Source organism: Chanodichthys erythropterus, chromosome 10, assembly GCF_024489055.1.
Source record: "Chanodichthys erythropterus isolate Z2021 chromosome 10, ASM2448905v1, whole genome shotgun sequence".
In the NCBI taxonomy this organism is placed as follows: Eukaryota; Metazoa; Chordata; class Actinopteri; order Cypriniformes; family Xenocyprididae; genus Chanodichthys; species Chanodichthys erythropterus.
In genome coordinates this window covers 20,617,610-20,632,603 of record NC_090230.1, presented here as the reverse complement: position 1 = coordinate 20,632,603, position 14,994 = coordinate 20,617,610, and the positions used below count along the sequence as shown (strand labels likewise).

At 35.1% G+C, this 14,994-nt stretch overlaps 2 protein-coding genes across 6 annotated transcripts; both read left to right on the top strand.

Moving 5' to 3' along the window:
- The first annotated feature begins 1 nt into the window (after position 1).
- LOC137027891 (natural killer cell receptor 2B4-like) lies at positions 2-4,370 on the top strand. Of its 5 annotated transcripts, none has more exons than XM_067396489.1 (6): positions 2-442; positions 807-1,127; positions 1,290-1,598; positions 1,774-1,890; positions 2,065-2,243; positions 3,028-4,370. In XM_067396489.1, the coding sequence occupies exons 1-6, from the start codon at positions 394-396 to the stop codon at positions 3,076-3,078; spliced, it is 1,026 nt and encodes a 341-aa protein (XP_067252590.1). In that variant the 5' UTR covers positions 2-393; the 3' UTR covers positions 3,079-4,370. The 5 variants fall into 5 exon arrangements, with proteins under 5 accessions (XP_067252590.1, XP_067252589.1, XP_067252591.1 ...); XM_067396490.1 differs by having other exon boundaries at positions 7-442; positions 2,065-2,132; XM_067396491.1 differs by having other exon boundaries at positions 9-442; positions 2,065-2,084.
- A 3,818-nt stretch (positions 4,371-8,188) lies between these two features.
- Positions 8,189-10,437, top strand: LOC137028163 (CD48 antigen-like). Its single transcript, XM_067396933.1, has 5 exons — positions 8,189-8,240; positions 8,498-8,824; positions 9,255-9,560; positions 9,888-10,016; positions 10,391-10,437. Exons 1-5 carry the CDS (start codon positions 8,192-8,194, stop codon positions 10,435-10,437), a joined length of 858 nt encoding a protein of 285 aa, XP_067253034.1. The 5' UTR covers positions 8,189-8,191.
- Positions 10,438-14,994: the final 4,557 nt, after the last annotated feature.

Below are 14,994 nucleotides of genomic sequence, written 5' to 3'. Positions count from 1 at the left end.
CAGACAAGCTGGAATTCGTTTACTTCAATCATGAAGTAACGTTAGCGTTTTGGGGTTCTGTATTTCTTCATTATTTATTTTTTATTTTTTCTGTAAAAAAGTGCGTTTTTAATAGAAGGATGAATCGCGAATAGGCCTATAGGCTTTATTTTAATGAACGTTACCAGCTGAAACACATACACCCTCATAGTAACGGGCTTTGTGTATCCCAAGTTGTGAAGTGAAGCATACGGTATTATCCGCTTTTAGGCCTGTTAAGTTAATTCTTCAAGATGATCTTTGTTTTTACTTCGATTTTCATAGTTTAAAAAAAACGCGTTTTTGGATTTCATCAAACAAACGCGCTCTACTAAATCATGAGTTTTTTGATCGGATATTTATTGAACTGTGAATATGATTCATAAATCTTTTTTCTTCTGCCTGTGGATTTGGTTCTCACGTGGTAAGTGTTTATCACTTTTATTAAATGTGGTTTCACTCCCAAAAGTAGCCGTGTTATCTTTTAGTAATTATGGAGGAAATGCGAAATCAGGGGGAAAGCATGCTTGTGTCGACATGTTTGAATATGTAATTCAGCCTTGAAGCTCAACATCTGGAAGACATAATGTGTGAAAGAGTAAACAACTGACCGAGTTCAGTTTATGGAGAAATTATGTTAAAATTTTAAACCAACATGTTTTGTATAATGGTATTTTATATTATCCATGTGTTTGAGTTAATAAACTCTGCAATCGTTGACTTTGCCTTGTAATTGTCTCTAAAACTAAAAAATACATGAAGTAAAAAAAAGTTTGTTTGTGTTTCAGGTGAAACAGATGAAGTGAAGTCAGTGTCAGTGACTGAAGGAGATTCTGTCACTCTAAACACTGATGTTACTGAAATACAGAGTAAAGATCATATACTGTGGGTTTATAGACTTAACAGTTCAGACATTCGTATAGCTGAAATCCATAAGCAGAGCATTGATATGTATGACAGTAGTGTAATGTTTGGAGACAGACTGAGAATGGACACACAGTCTGGATCTCTGACCATCAGAAACATCAGAACCACAGACTCTGGACTTTATAAACTGAGCATCTTCAGCAGAAGTAGCTCCTACAGGAGTTTCAGTGTTAATGTCTATGGTGAGTACAATTAAGTCTTCTGCGATCATTAAATGAAGATAGTGGGTTGTTAAAAGGGGGATTGAGGGTTGGAAATAAACTGCTTTTTATGTTTTGTGATTGCGGATATATATATTAAATGTACATGCTGCTCCTGACTGAACCATTTTCCATGTTTTTCAGCTCATCTACCCATTCCTGTCATCAGAGACTCTTCAAACTGTTCATCATCATCATCATCAAGATCATCAGTGTCCAGATGTTCACTGGTGTGTTCAGCTGTGAATGTGAGTCATGTGACTCTCTCCTGGTACAAAGGAAACAGTTTATTGTCCAGCATCAGTGTGTCTGATCTCAGCATCAGTCTCTCTCTACCTCTGGAGGTGGAAAATCAGGATAACAACACCTACAGCTGTGTGCTGAACAATCCTATCAGCAACCAGACCAAACATCTCAATGTCACTCGACTCTGTCAGACTCAAACATGTTCAGGTACGGCAGCTGTGATATTATTATGTAATTATTGATTGTAGATTTAGTTTAAAACAGATTTCCAACAGAGATATATTAAGTGAGAAGCTCTACAGCATTCAACAATGTTTTGTTTGCAATCAAACACTGCAGGACTCATTTATAATTATTACTGTTATGTGTTTGTTCATTACAGAACTGAAGTCATCACATTGGGTGGGAATATTAGTTAGTTTAGTGATACTGGCTGTATTAGCTGTGCCGGCAATAATCTTTTTCAGAAGGAAGAGCAAACAAGAACAACCACAAAATGGCAAGTACTTTTTTCATCAATGATATGAACATTCGATTTTCAAAAATAAGTTAAATTAATTGTTCAAAAAATGTGCCACTATCTGTTTTAAAAATCTGTTATAACACTGTTTCAGACAAATTTGTAGTTTAAAAATATTATATAGTGAAAATATTATCATTATTATTAAAACAGTCCCGACTTGTGAGGAAGAGGTATGTTATACCGAAACAACATTTCGTGCTCGCAGTGTTCACAGTACGGTAAGACACTGTATATCTGTGTGCAGAAACCTCAGCTTTTACCACAGACGCTCAGAAAAGAGCCGTTTGCGCTTATGTGTCAAAGCAGTAGCTGTGTCATCCTGTGCTGATGTAAGCGTTCATACTTTTTATTTGCATAATGTGGCCTTAGACAAGCAAGATATTTTTAAGCAAATTAAAGCGCTCTATTTTGCTTAATGTCTGTTTTGCTTGCACTTCTCAGGCTTAAGTTTCAAATCTACACAGTAGCATCCCCAAGGCACAGTACCATATCAGACAAGTTTAGAAACTTGAAATTCAACATAAAAACATGTGCTCTCATTTCTTAGGCCCAGTAGGGTTTAGGGAGGGTGAATGTTTTGAGCTTACAGTAAACCATGATTACATATCTGAAAAGCCACAGTTTTTTAACAGAGTCAGACAGTGATGCATTGTGTAAGTCATCAAATCACAAAAGCGTGGATTATCAACCCTGGATGGATGATTCAATGGCAGCTTTATTAAATGCAAGAAAAACCGTGCTGGAACCACCAGCTGACATTTTGCAGCTCCAGCGGTGATTAACAATGAACAGACAAAAAATGAAAGTGTTGTTGATAGGCCCCCCAAAATTCCCAAAAAATCATTCAAAAACCAAAAGTGATTCTATGTTTGAAGACACCCCCTTTTGGTAGAATTTATTAGTTACTTAAGAAAGTCTTTTTAAACAGGTTATCATGTTTACTGCTATCATGTCCTGTGCTTGTAATTGTCTTTTTATTCAACCATTGTTTTTGCGACACATTTAGATTTATACTGCATTTAGAGTAAAAAAGAATTATATATACACACACACACACACACAATGTTTTAATATGACATTTTAATTTCTGTTCGTGTTTTTGTTTTCTTTCAGAAAGCTAATGGAGAAGACCACGTGATATACTCAAGTATTAATGTAACTTGACATATTCATTGCATGTCCATGTTACAAATGCTGCATTTATTTGATTTGAAACATTTTTCTCAACATTTTCTGTGACTAATACACAGCACAGTGTTATCCATTTTAATCCTGCAGTAACCTTCCATCCTGCTCTAACTTGTTTTGGCAGTTAACTGCTTACCTGTTAGACAAAACATGTTCATGCAAGCTCAGATCATTCCACCCTTCTTTGAGATTTTAACTGTGAGCTCAATACATTCAATACATATTATAGACACATACACAATCATATTACTCTCAATTAAGTCAATTGCTGTAACACTACACATCAACCTTAACAAAAACTGCTTTCAGCTCTTTTAAAAATGACCTAAACTGTGCATTTTTACATTGATGGTTTACAACAAATCTATCAGGGAGGATAGTTCAGTGTTATGCTAACTACTGAACTGAATGATTGAAATCATGAAATGGCCTTAAACTAAATAAACTGTGAAAAGGTTCTGTTTTTTAAACACGTTTTAACATGGTCCAGAGAGCGCTGAGTGTTTTTCTACTTTTACAGGACAATAGCGTTTCTTACAATATATTTTACAGTATATCTTTTAATGTGATAAAATATATATATATATATTTGTACATTTTGTATACATGTTTGTATGTATAATAGATTTTTCGACCAATATTTTCTTAAATGTGTTATTTACTCTACCTTTTATATTAAGACCAGCATTTCTAAGCACCACCTTCTTCAGAAATCTTAAACACGATTTGTGTGAAGTTTGAATTTATCATGTTTTGGTCCGTCTCTTGCCATAAGCCAGTCCTCACTGCCAAGACACCTTCCGGTTTCTGCTCTTCTGAATCCTGTTCCTGCTGAGAAACTGCCAATAATATGAATGAAAATGCAAACCGATAACTTTGCTCATTTTATAAAAAGTTAGTTAGTTTAGTTGTTAAGCTTGTCAGACTGGACATTGCAGCTCAATGCAGGAATCTTTGCATCCTTATTCTTAAATAAGCTTGAGCTGCATTGTCCAGTCTTGCTTGCTGTGAGCTGAGCAGGGGGAAAAATGTTTTTTTTTTTTTTTTTTTATGTACAACCTGATGTTAAAGTGCACTTATCCTCAGTGTTTTGTGTAGTATTCCCTGCTGACATTTACATGCTAATATTAATTTTAAGTCATAGTAGTAACAAGTCAATCTTAACAAAACTTTTTAGTATTTTTTTTATCATCTAGTGTTATCTAAAACTGCACTAAACATTTTATGTGTTAACACTAATTAAAAAGTGTTGTGACAATAAAACTTGTTTAACACAAAATATTGAAAGAATCTTTTACTTTTTACTGACTTCTGCCCAAGCAGGTAAAGTTTGTCATGTTCTAAAGGAAGGACTAATATACAGTATTTATTTGATTAGTACATAATTCAAAAGTGTGTGTAAACTCTGTTAGTTGTATAACTGGGTGAGTTCATGTCAGTGACACTAGAGGGAGTCGGAGCAGAGCTGGACAACATTTGGAGTCCAAGTGTACATACTATCCATCCTAAATAAAATGTGAGATTAGAATAAGTGTGTTCCAAAGCATTGAAAAGAGTATGCCAAAGTCCCTGGATGGTAACTATTTCAGGTAGATTTTTGAAGTATGGGGGGTTAACCGCATTATCCGGGTAGGCCTATTTGAAGGACACATTTTCTTTTTTTCTTTTTTTAATTTTCAGTTTGAGCACTTTTTGAACTAAACGTAATAGAATAGTGCATACGTATAAAAATTGGGATGCAGTAAAAGACTGTATAGGCCTATACTAAGATTCTGCACTAATATTACTATGAATGGGTGAAAGGGCAATGCACAATATGATGCAATTATGCTGCTTTCACATGCTATCAGAAATTTCCTAATTTCCACTTCTGAAGTCATGATTACAAGCTTGTTGCATTTGTTGTGCTTTGTTGTTGGAGAGGACAAGAATCGTGGAGGATACCAGGTTTATTCAATTAATTAAGAAAATCTTATTAAAGCCCAAATAATATTTAGCATTACCATTGATTGTCAACCATAAAGACCTAAAAATTAACCTCACTATCTAGCTGTCAATTCTGGAATTTCAGTCAAATACAGACTATTTTCATTGTATGTACAACATACAATACATTTTAAATGATTATTCATATTTGTAAATATGCACTACTTTAACGACAAGGTGATGTAACTGTTGTGAACAGAACTAATAAAGAATAGCACTCGCAGCAGCAATCCTTCTTCCATCCACCATGTTTAAAGTTTATTGCTCACCCAATTCGGAAACTTGGGTATCAAAATTATCCCTGAACTTCCCAGTAGTAAATATGACTGGGCATTCATGTCCAATTTTTAACTAGGAAACTCAAAATAATTCTGATAGCATGTGAAGGCAGCATTAATCCCTCCGTCTAAATAGAAGAGCTAATTGAGGGCTGGAAGGATGATGTATTTTTGTAGGACAAAGCCTGGAAATTACTTAGGATATTAGCACTTCCGGTTCCATCGTCATGAATGAGTCTCAATTTCTGCTGAAATATTAGGGTCAGTCTAAACAACATTAATCCATGGATGTATCCTTCCTTGTATCAACTATTCAGGCTGGTGGTGGTGTAATGGTGTGTTGGATATTTTCTCAGCACACTTTAAATATCACAGCCTACGTGAGTATTGATGCTGACTGTGTCCATCCCTTTATGACCACAGTGTTCCATCTTCTGATGACTACTTCCAGCAGATTAACACGCCATGTTACAAAGCATCTCAAACTGGTTTCTTGAACATGACAATGATTTCACTGGCCTGAAATCAGTGACCTCCACTGTCACCAGATCTCAGTCCAATAGAGCACCTTCGGGATGTGCTGGAACAAGAAATTTGCATCATGGATGTGCAGCCAATAAATCTGCAGCAACTGTGTGATCATCTAATCATGTCAATATGGAACAAAACCTCTGAGGAATATTTCCAGCACCTTTGAATCTATGCCAAAAATAATTAAAGCAGTTCTGAAGGCAAAAGGGGTCCAACCTGGGACTAAAGGTGTACCTAATAAAGTGTCTGGTGAGTTTATGTCTCTCAGACTGCTTAGTCAGGTTATATTTGTTCATTCTGAGGTAAGTCAAGTTTTGTTTTTCATTGCAGCAATTTCTGATACATCTCATATGCAGAGAATGTAGCTATTGCAGCATTGCCACTACAACATGAATTGGAGTATTTTGTATAAAAATATTAAACTTGACATGCTTATCACAAAAATATTTTTTTTCTTGGTGCTTTTGCATTGAAGCGACTGGGAATAAGGCCTCTTTTTAAAATGTAGAATGAACACGAGCTGCTTTGTGCCTTTACTACAGCTTTAACTAGTCGTGTTCAGAGTCAGAATGTTACCTGTGGTCAGATCTATTTAGGTTAGTGTATAGGGCATCAAGCTTTTTGTTGTTGTTGAATGCAGCAGTTGGTTTGATGTATATTGGGCACACGAGTGCACTTGAGTGTTAGTGTGTATAAGGTGTATGAGTGGGTTGAACGGCTTCTGCACAAAAGCTCTTGTGAAACTTCCTTATCAGGCCCCTGCGCTTGTGGGAACTAGAAAGAATACACAGTAAAATCCCCAGAGTTAAATCAACTCTTCTCTAAATAGTGTTAAAATAACACTGAAGCAGATGAGATAATGAAGTTAATGAGATAATTAAGCAATTAATTAAGTGATGATTGAACATTAATGATGAACACCTGCTGTTAACAAGCAGAATCACTGAAGAAAACAGAAACACAAGAACTACAACTGACTTCAGCCACAGCCTTAGATGAAATCAACTGAAGATAAAAAACATTAAATCTCTCAAGATTTTATTAAAAGATCTGATTCATTTATTATTAACCAGATTGACTTTTTCTGTCACACGTCTAAAGTTCTTATTGAAAATTAACAGAGGTTTAGATGTGTCTTGTTGGTCAAATTATGCCACCGTCATGGTGGTCAGTGTTTGTTTTAGTTGGGACCCTTTTATGTCTTTAAAATAATTTGCATTTGAGTAATTGCATGTAATGTTACACAACAAGAACTTGTACATTAGGAGTCATATGGTGATGCCCAGCATGTATTTTGCAGCGTGAAGCATTTATTTATTAATTTATTTTTATCACCATTGTTGATATTTATATGCTGTTTCCATTGTCTGCTTCTGTTGGCATTGTTTTCACTGGTTGAACATATGTCTTAGCTTGAAGGAAATGGTGGCCTACCAGAACCCAAAGTGTCAAAGGAAAAAAAAAAACCTCTAGATGTTAACTGATAAGAATAAAGCTGTTATGGTTTCTTGGTGGTCTAGGGGTCGTACATTGTCACTGTTTGGAATAGCATACAACCATTCTACCATTCTTTGTTGGTGAGAAAGTCCCTCAGTGTGTGCTGTGCCTGACAGGGATCTTTAACAATGATAGAGTGTTGAATATACATAAAATAATCCAATATAATATTAGACAATCTTTATGTGTGCATGCTTCATATAAATGTGTATAAAAATGTGTAAAGAGGATAAGAGTGTGGAGCTTCCCAGGTAAACCCTGGATCCTCCACGTTTTCCTCCTTCCTCCATAAACAAATCAACATTCCACTGGCACCAACATTTTGAAAACAATCTTTTTGAAAATCTACTTTGGACCAATGTGTAATGTCAAGAGCACTATAAAAATAAATTGAATTGATGGGCCCTTTATAATTTATTCAATTCAACAATAAGATATTTTGAGATGCAACAAAACATGATCAGAATTATGGATGAACTCCATAAGCATCCAATGATCTACTGTTTCGTTAATTTTGACAGATATTGAGAAAAAGCATGCTGATTTAAAGTTAAGCAAGAACTCTTCGTAAACTGGTGAATTATGAAAAAGAACAGAAATTAGGAAATAAAATCACACTAAACTCCAAAGCTAAAGTTCACCAGCACTTCCCTGCACACTTCTGCACCTTCTAATAGAGAGGAAGTGGATTATATCTGGTCACAAATAAACAGTTGTGTCGTCGAGAGAGAGAGAGAGAGAGAGAGCATGTAAGTGCGGCATAAACTCCTAGACCCTATTTCGAGATGTTCAGAAAAATGATTCACAGCGCATCTTTCTTCTATCTGTGTTTATTGCTAACAAATGGTACGTAATAAACATCATCTGAAAAAAAATTGTGAGTTAAAACTCATGTGTCTATTTTATTTGTTTATTTGTTCAGGGACCATTTGTAACAGTACGCTATGCGTTTAAAATCCCTTTCCATTAGTGCAGTATTTTGTGCTAGTTAATCTTCTTCATAAATATTGCATTTCATCTTGAATGTTTTTTTTTTTATTTAACTTGTTTGTTTGTTTGTTTATTTGTTTGTTTAACTTGTAACAACTTGTTTTTTTCTTCAGGTGTGTTTGGTGATTCAGATGAAGTGAAGTCAGTGTCAGTGATGGAGGGAGATTCAGTCACTCTAAACACTGATGTTACTGAAATACAGAGAAATGATCAGATACTGTGGATGTTTGGACCTCGAGAGACTTGTATAGCTGAAATCCACAGACAGAACATCTATATGGATGAGAGTAATAGAATATTTGGACACAGACTCCAGATGGACAGTCAAACTGGATCTCTGACCATCATAAACATCAGATCTGAACACTCTGGACTTTATAAACTACTGATCTTCAGAAACAGAGGAACTTCAAACAAGAGATTCAATGTTACTGTCTACGGTGAGTAAAGTGATTCTCTCTCCATGATGATCCAGACTGTGATCAAACTTCTCCTGATCTGCTTATTCATACGTACTTAATAACTGGCAAAAGTTAAACCAAAACCTATTTTCACTCAGTTTATAAATAAATTGTTAGTGCTATATTATTTTGCACTTCCTGATGGAAATACCAGTGCTTACAAGGAAGCAAAACAAAAGTTACAGGGACAGTGTTAGAAAAGCTGCAAAGCCACATTTAGAGACAGAATAGAGATTAATAGTAAAATGTAGTTTAGATTAATAAACTGATCACTGTATCATAATTTAGTATGCAATTCAATATGTAAAACAGTTATGAGGGACTTATATATATTTCTGTAAATACTAATTGTTTGCTGCATTAAGTTGTACTTGTTAAGTCACTGATTTTAATATTTTATATTTTTCAGATCATCTCCCCGTTCCTATAATTTTCAGAGACTCTTCAGACTGTTCATCATCATCATCATCATCATCAGTGTCCAGGTGTTCATTGTTGTGTTCAGCTGTGAATGTGAGTCATGTGACTCTCTCCTGGTACAAAGGAAACAGTTTATTGTCCAGCATCAGTGTGTCTGATCTCAGCATCAGTCTCTCTCTACCTCTGGAGGTGGAATATCAGGATAAAAACACCTACAGCTGTGTGATCAACAATCCCATCAGAAACCAGACCAAACATCTGGACAACATCAGTCAACTCTGTCACACATGTGAAGGTACGTCAGAGTTGTTTAGTAGTTTTTATTGGATGTTGATAATGTAAATACCGCAGAGTAACACAACTGTAGTGCTGGTTTATCTTAATGAGGTTTAAACTAAAGATTTGTTTAAAAGTGTGATCTCAAGTGAACTCACATTGTCACTTAGACATTAACTTTTACATTTCTTTTGTATTTTGTCTTTTCCGTTTCCATCATATCAGATATCTTTATTTCATGATGATGGTTTATATTGAGATCTACAGCATTCTGGTGGCTTGTTTGAGTCATTGCAAGAATCAATTACATGTATATGCATTACTGTTTTCTCTTCATTCATTACAGATACAGATGTCATTGAGCCGTCACGTCTTATTCCACTGATATCAGCTGGTTTAGTGATACTGGTCATAGCTGTAGTTGTGTTGGTGAAATACTTTAACAGCAGGAACTGCAAACAAACAACACAAGAGGGCAAGTGTTACGTTATTCATTTAATGATTAATTTAATGAGACTTTCTGGGTAAAAAGTGTTCAAATATGTGCTGCAATTTATGTTAAAACCAAGTATTCAATTGTAAATGCAACTAAAATTTTACTTTCATGTTTATTTTTTATTTTTTTCATGGTTATTAATTTTTAAAACTATATGAAAACAGACAGTACACTTACAAATGTTGTACATCGTCTGCCATCATGTTCCACTAGATGGCAGTGCAACCCATTCTGATGTCAAAGGAAACATCGCTTTATTTACTCATAACTGATCAGAGCAGGATGAGTGTCTGATACTGATGTTAAATACACTAATTCTCCTCACACTGATCCATATATTTATGTGTTGGTAGATCTGAAAATCACAGAGTCTGAATACACACAGATCATCTGTCTATAGATGAGAGATCTGCCACAGGTCAGTGAACACTTTATCTGATCACTCTGTGCTCATGGATATTTTGTTAAATTTTTATCTGGTTCTCGTTTACAGCCTATTCAACAGGGTTTTAGTTATAGATCAGATTACTTATTAGTTTGTACAACACTTTTCCAAACCATGTTTTTGTCTTATCCTGAATCATTATGGTACACTTATAATAAGTGTTTATATTCGGACTATTTCAGACCGGACTGGTAGGACCCGCCGCAGAGTATCACAGTAACTGCGTGACTCGCCATAGACTTACATGGAGAAAAGTAGCTCCGGCTACAATGTTCCTCCGCAAGACGCGTGCAGTTCTGTTTATTAACCGCTAGAGTCGCGGACTGAAGCTTTAAGTAAATATAAGAGGTTCAGCTGACTAAAAATGCATGTGAAATTATGTGAATTTGTACATTTTAATGTGGTTGAAAGACACAAAATGCATGCAGTAATCCCTTACAGAACATATATATGGGAATTGACTGCAAAATATAATGTAATATATTAGGCTACATAATAAATTTCTATATATGGGAAACTAGTGCTTATATTTTTCAGTATACTGTAATATGTGCATTGACTGCATGTATGGCTTTATATTGAAACATAATATTTATAAATGATGACAAAAATAGCATTACATGTAATATTCATACATTTGTATCCTTTATTGTGTACATATATTGCACATATATGTTCCTATATAAATGTGAATGTATGTACACACATATATACAAACATTCACAGAATGAGTTAGGCCTACAGCAGATTACTAGTTCCCAGCATGCTTTGCTTCTAACTGTTAAAGGAGAGTAAATGTTAAAATTAAGTGTTATTTATTGTGTTTTTCTCAGTACTGTTATAGGGGGAGATCTGTTAGTGTTTAAAGTTGTATTACTTTGGAATTTAAAGGGTTTTCTGGTATGTGTGAGTTTTTGGAGTCGCCATTGTGCTGAAGAGAAGAGCATGTGGTTAGGTTTATGATTGACCATAATTAAAACCATAATTACTTAAAAAAATATATAATGGTGTTCTTTTCAGCATAGTGATAGTCTCTTTGTTAAATACTTTAGTACACGCAGATGTGCTTGTGCTTTTATTAACTAGCTTGAAAATATGAAACATTTATAATGTTAAAAACTGAAATATATGTGTGTTAATACTGCATGAGTAAATATATCTGCAATATATTTATATGCATGCAATAACATATCTCTTCACTTATACATTTATATATTACAAAGTATATTACTGAATATAAAATTACATGCATTATGGTATATTATTAAATATATTTTCACATATTTTTCAATATATGAAAAGCAGCAATCCCTTATGTATTATTCAATATATTGTAAAACATTTGTTAAAAGTGAAATGATTTCTGTGTACATACAGAATATATATAAGTCATTAAAAAGTATATATCTTATCTGCTGAACATATAGTTATTGCAGTGTTGGCGCTCCATCATTAATTACAGTATTTAGTAAAATAATATTAAACTTGACATACTTATCACAACATTTTTTTCTCTCGATGCCTTTGCATTGATGCAGTTTTGCAGAAGGCCTCTTTTTTAAATGTATGAACATGAGGTTCTTTGTGTCTTTAATAGCTCAGTTTCTGAGTCAGAGTGATACCTGGGGTCAGAAGTCAGGACTATTTAGGTCAGTAAAGGCTATCAAGTGTTTCTTGTTGTTGTTGTTTGAATGCAGCAGGTGGTATTTTGGTGTACCTATTGTTGGGCACACAAGAGTGCACTTGAGTGTTATATGGAGTCAAATTAATGCCTTAAAGTTTTGCACAAAAATAAAGTTTTGCAAAACACAAAAAAGAATTGAGCAATAAAAAAATGTTTTGCAAACAAAAATAAAGGATTGCAAAGGAAAAATAAAGTATTGAGCGGAAAAAATAAGTAGTGCAAAAAATATAATCAATTACAAAAATCAATGACAGCTGTAATCCTATTTTATCTTTGCCACATATTTTTCATGCTCAAACCTACTAAATCGTGCGCTCACGATACTGGTTTTCTTTTGCGCTGCACTTTTCTGTGCGGTTCTCTTTATGGCACTGGTTTGACGTGGGGGTGGAGTCAAGAAACGGGGGCACGCCCCTGCGAAATGCATTGGAGGGGAACGTAATCGGCGACAGGTGAAATAATTCGTTGACATGGTTAAAAATAATGAATGGTTTGTTTTTGTTGGTTTGTTTAGCATATGTTTTCGCCGATATCAAGAAATGGGGGCACGCCCCCCGCGAAACACGTCATCGGCAGGAGACGCAGATCGGAACAGAACAGATCAAGCATAGAGACAGACAACATATGCTAAACAAACCAACAAAAACAAACCATTCATTATTTTTACCCATGTCAAAGAATTATTTCACCTGTCGCCGATTATGTTCCCCTCCAATGCATTTCGCGGGGGCGTGCCCCTATGGAGTCAAATTAATGCCTTAAAGTTTTGCACAAAAATAAAGTTTTGCAAAACACAAAAAAGAATTGAGCAATAAAAAAATGTTTTGCAAACAAAAATAAAGAATTGCAAAGGAAAAATAAAGTATTGAGCAGAAAAAAATAAGTTTTGCAAACAAAAATAATAAATTGCAAAATAAAATAAAGTAGTGCAAAAATAAAAATATAATCAATTACAAAAATCAATGACAGCTGTAATCCTATTTTATCCTTGCCACATATTTTTCATGCTCAAACCTACTAAATCATTTGCAACGCTCATTTTATTCTGCGTTTCAGTCAAGCGTGCGCTCACGATACCGGTTTTCTTTTGCGCTGCACTTTTCTGTGCGGTTCTCTTTATGGCACTGGTTTGACGTGGGGGTGGAGTCAAGAAACGGGGGCACGCCCCCGCGAAATGCATTGGAGGGGAACGTAATCGGCGACAGGTGAAATAATTCTTTGACATGGGTAAAAATAATGAATGGTTTGTTTTTGTTGGTTTGTTTAGCATATGTTGTCGCCGATTACGACCCCCTCCAATGCATTTCTTATAGTAATATGACCCGTTGCGCTCTGTCTCACTGCCTGTATCCACTTTTGTGTCCTTAAATATTCGTTTTTTGGGGTCGACAGCTTATAAAAACTTATTTCTGGGTTTTTTAGTTTGTTAGCTGTACACTTTGTCACACAGCAGCTTTTAGGTATTGTTCTGTTTTTTGTAATGAGTCAGAAAAGACAAGAAGGCAGCCTCACGTTAATGGAGACGGTTGGATTGTTTTCCCCCCGGTGGGCGTGGCTTTCAGATTAACATAAATGCGCTCTATGCTTGATCTGTTCTGTTCCGATCTGCGTCTCCTGCCGATGACGTGTTTCGCGGGGGCGTGCCCCCGTTTCTTGACTCCACCCCCACGTCAAACCAGTGCCATAAAGAGAACCGCACAGAAAACCTGTATCATGAGCGCACGCTTGACTGAAACGCAGAATAAAATGAGCGTTGGCCACTAATTGCATTTCCACATATATATAAACAGCATTGTATGTCTACTTTAAGATTGTTTCAGGTTGTTTTAGGTTAAAACTGAACAGGACCCATTATTATTGCACCAACATATGCCGATCAACAGCACACTTGTTGGGTTTGGTGCTTGTTTTCTCTGAACATGTCCAATCGTGAGAAAGTTAGCAGATGATTTGTCTTAGCTGTGAAGGAAATGGTGGCCTACCAGAACCCAAGGTTTCAAAAGAAAAACCGTCTAGATGTTAACTGAGAAGAACAAAGTTGTTTCAGTTTCTTGGTGATTCTTGGCTGATCTGCTGTTTCATTTGACAGATATTGGGAAAAAAAAAAAAGCATGGTGATTTAATGTGAAAGTATGTAAACTGGTAAATTATTAAAATAAAAATACTTCTTGACAAAATTATTTTAGAAGATTATATATAATATATAAAATTATATATTAAATATAAACACTATTACCTACTTTGAAAGAACAGGAATTAGGAGAGGGATTCACAATAAAGTTCATCAGAACTAAGTGCTGCTTGGTCTAGTGGAGATAAAACTGATCACTATAAAAACAGTCGAGAGAGAGAGAGAGGTGTGAGGGTGTGTGTGTGTGTGTGTAGAGTGTAGCGTATACAGACACCTAGATCCTTTTTCAGACTCTTAAAAATGTGAACCTAATGATATCTTAATTTGATTAGTTCTTGTTTTAATTCTTCATACAGATATATTTTTGTTACTGAAAATGTGAAGGAACTTGTGAACTACACCTGAGACCTGAGAATGGAGCACTGGAGAGTTTAAATGTTTTTTCTCACGCATGTTTGGCTGTATTCTGTGGAGTTTTTGAGAAGTTCAGAAAAATGATTCACAGCGCATCTTTCTTTGGTCTGTTTTTCATGCTGTTGAATGGTACGTCATAAACATCTTTTGAAATAATAATAATAATAATAACCTGTCATGTTTCTATTTTATTTGTTTATTTGTGAAGGCTCAGTTACTAACAAGTTATTGGTTAGAAATCCCTTTCCATGGTGTTATTTATTTAGTGCAAATTTGTGCTAGT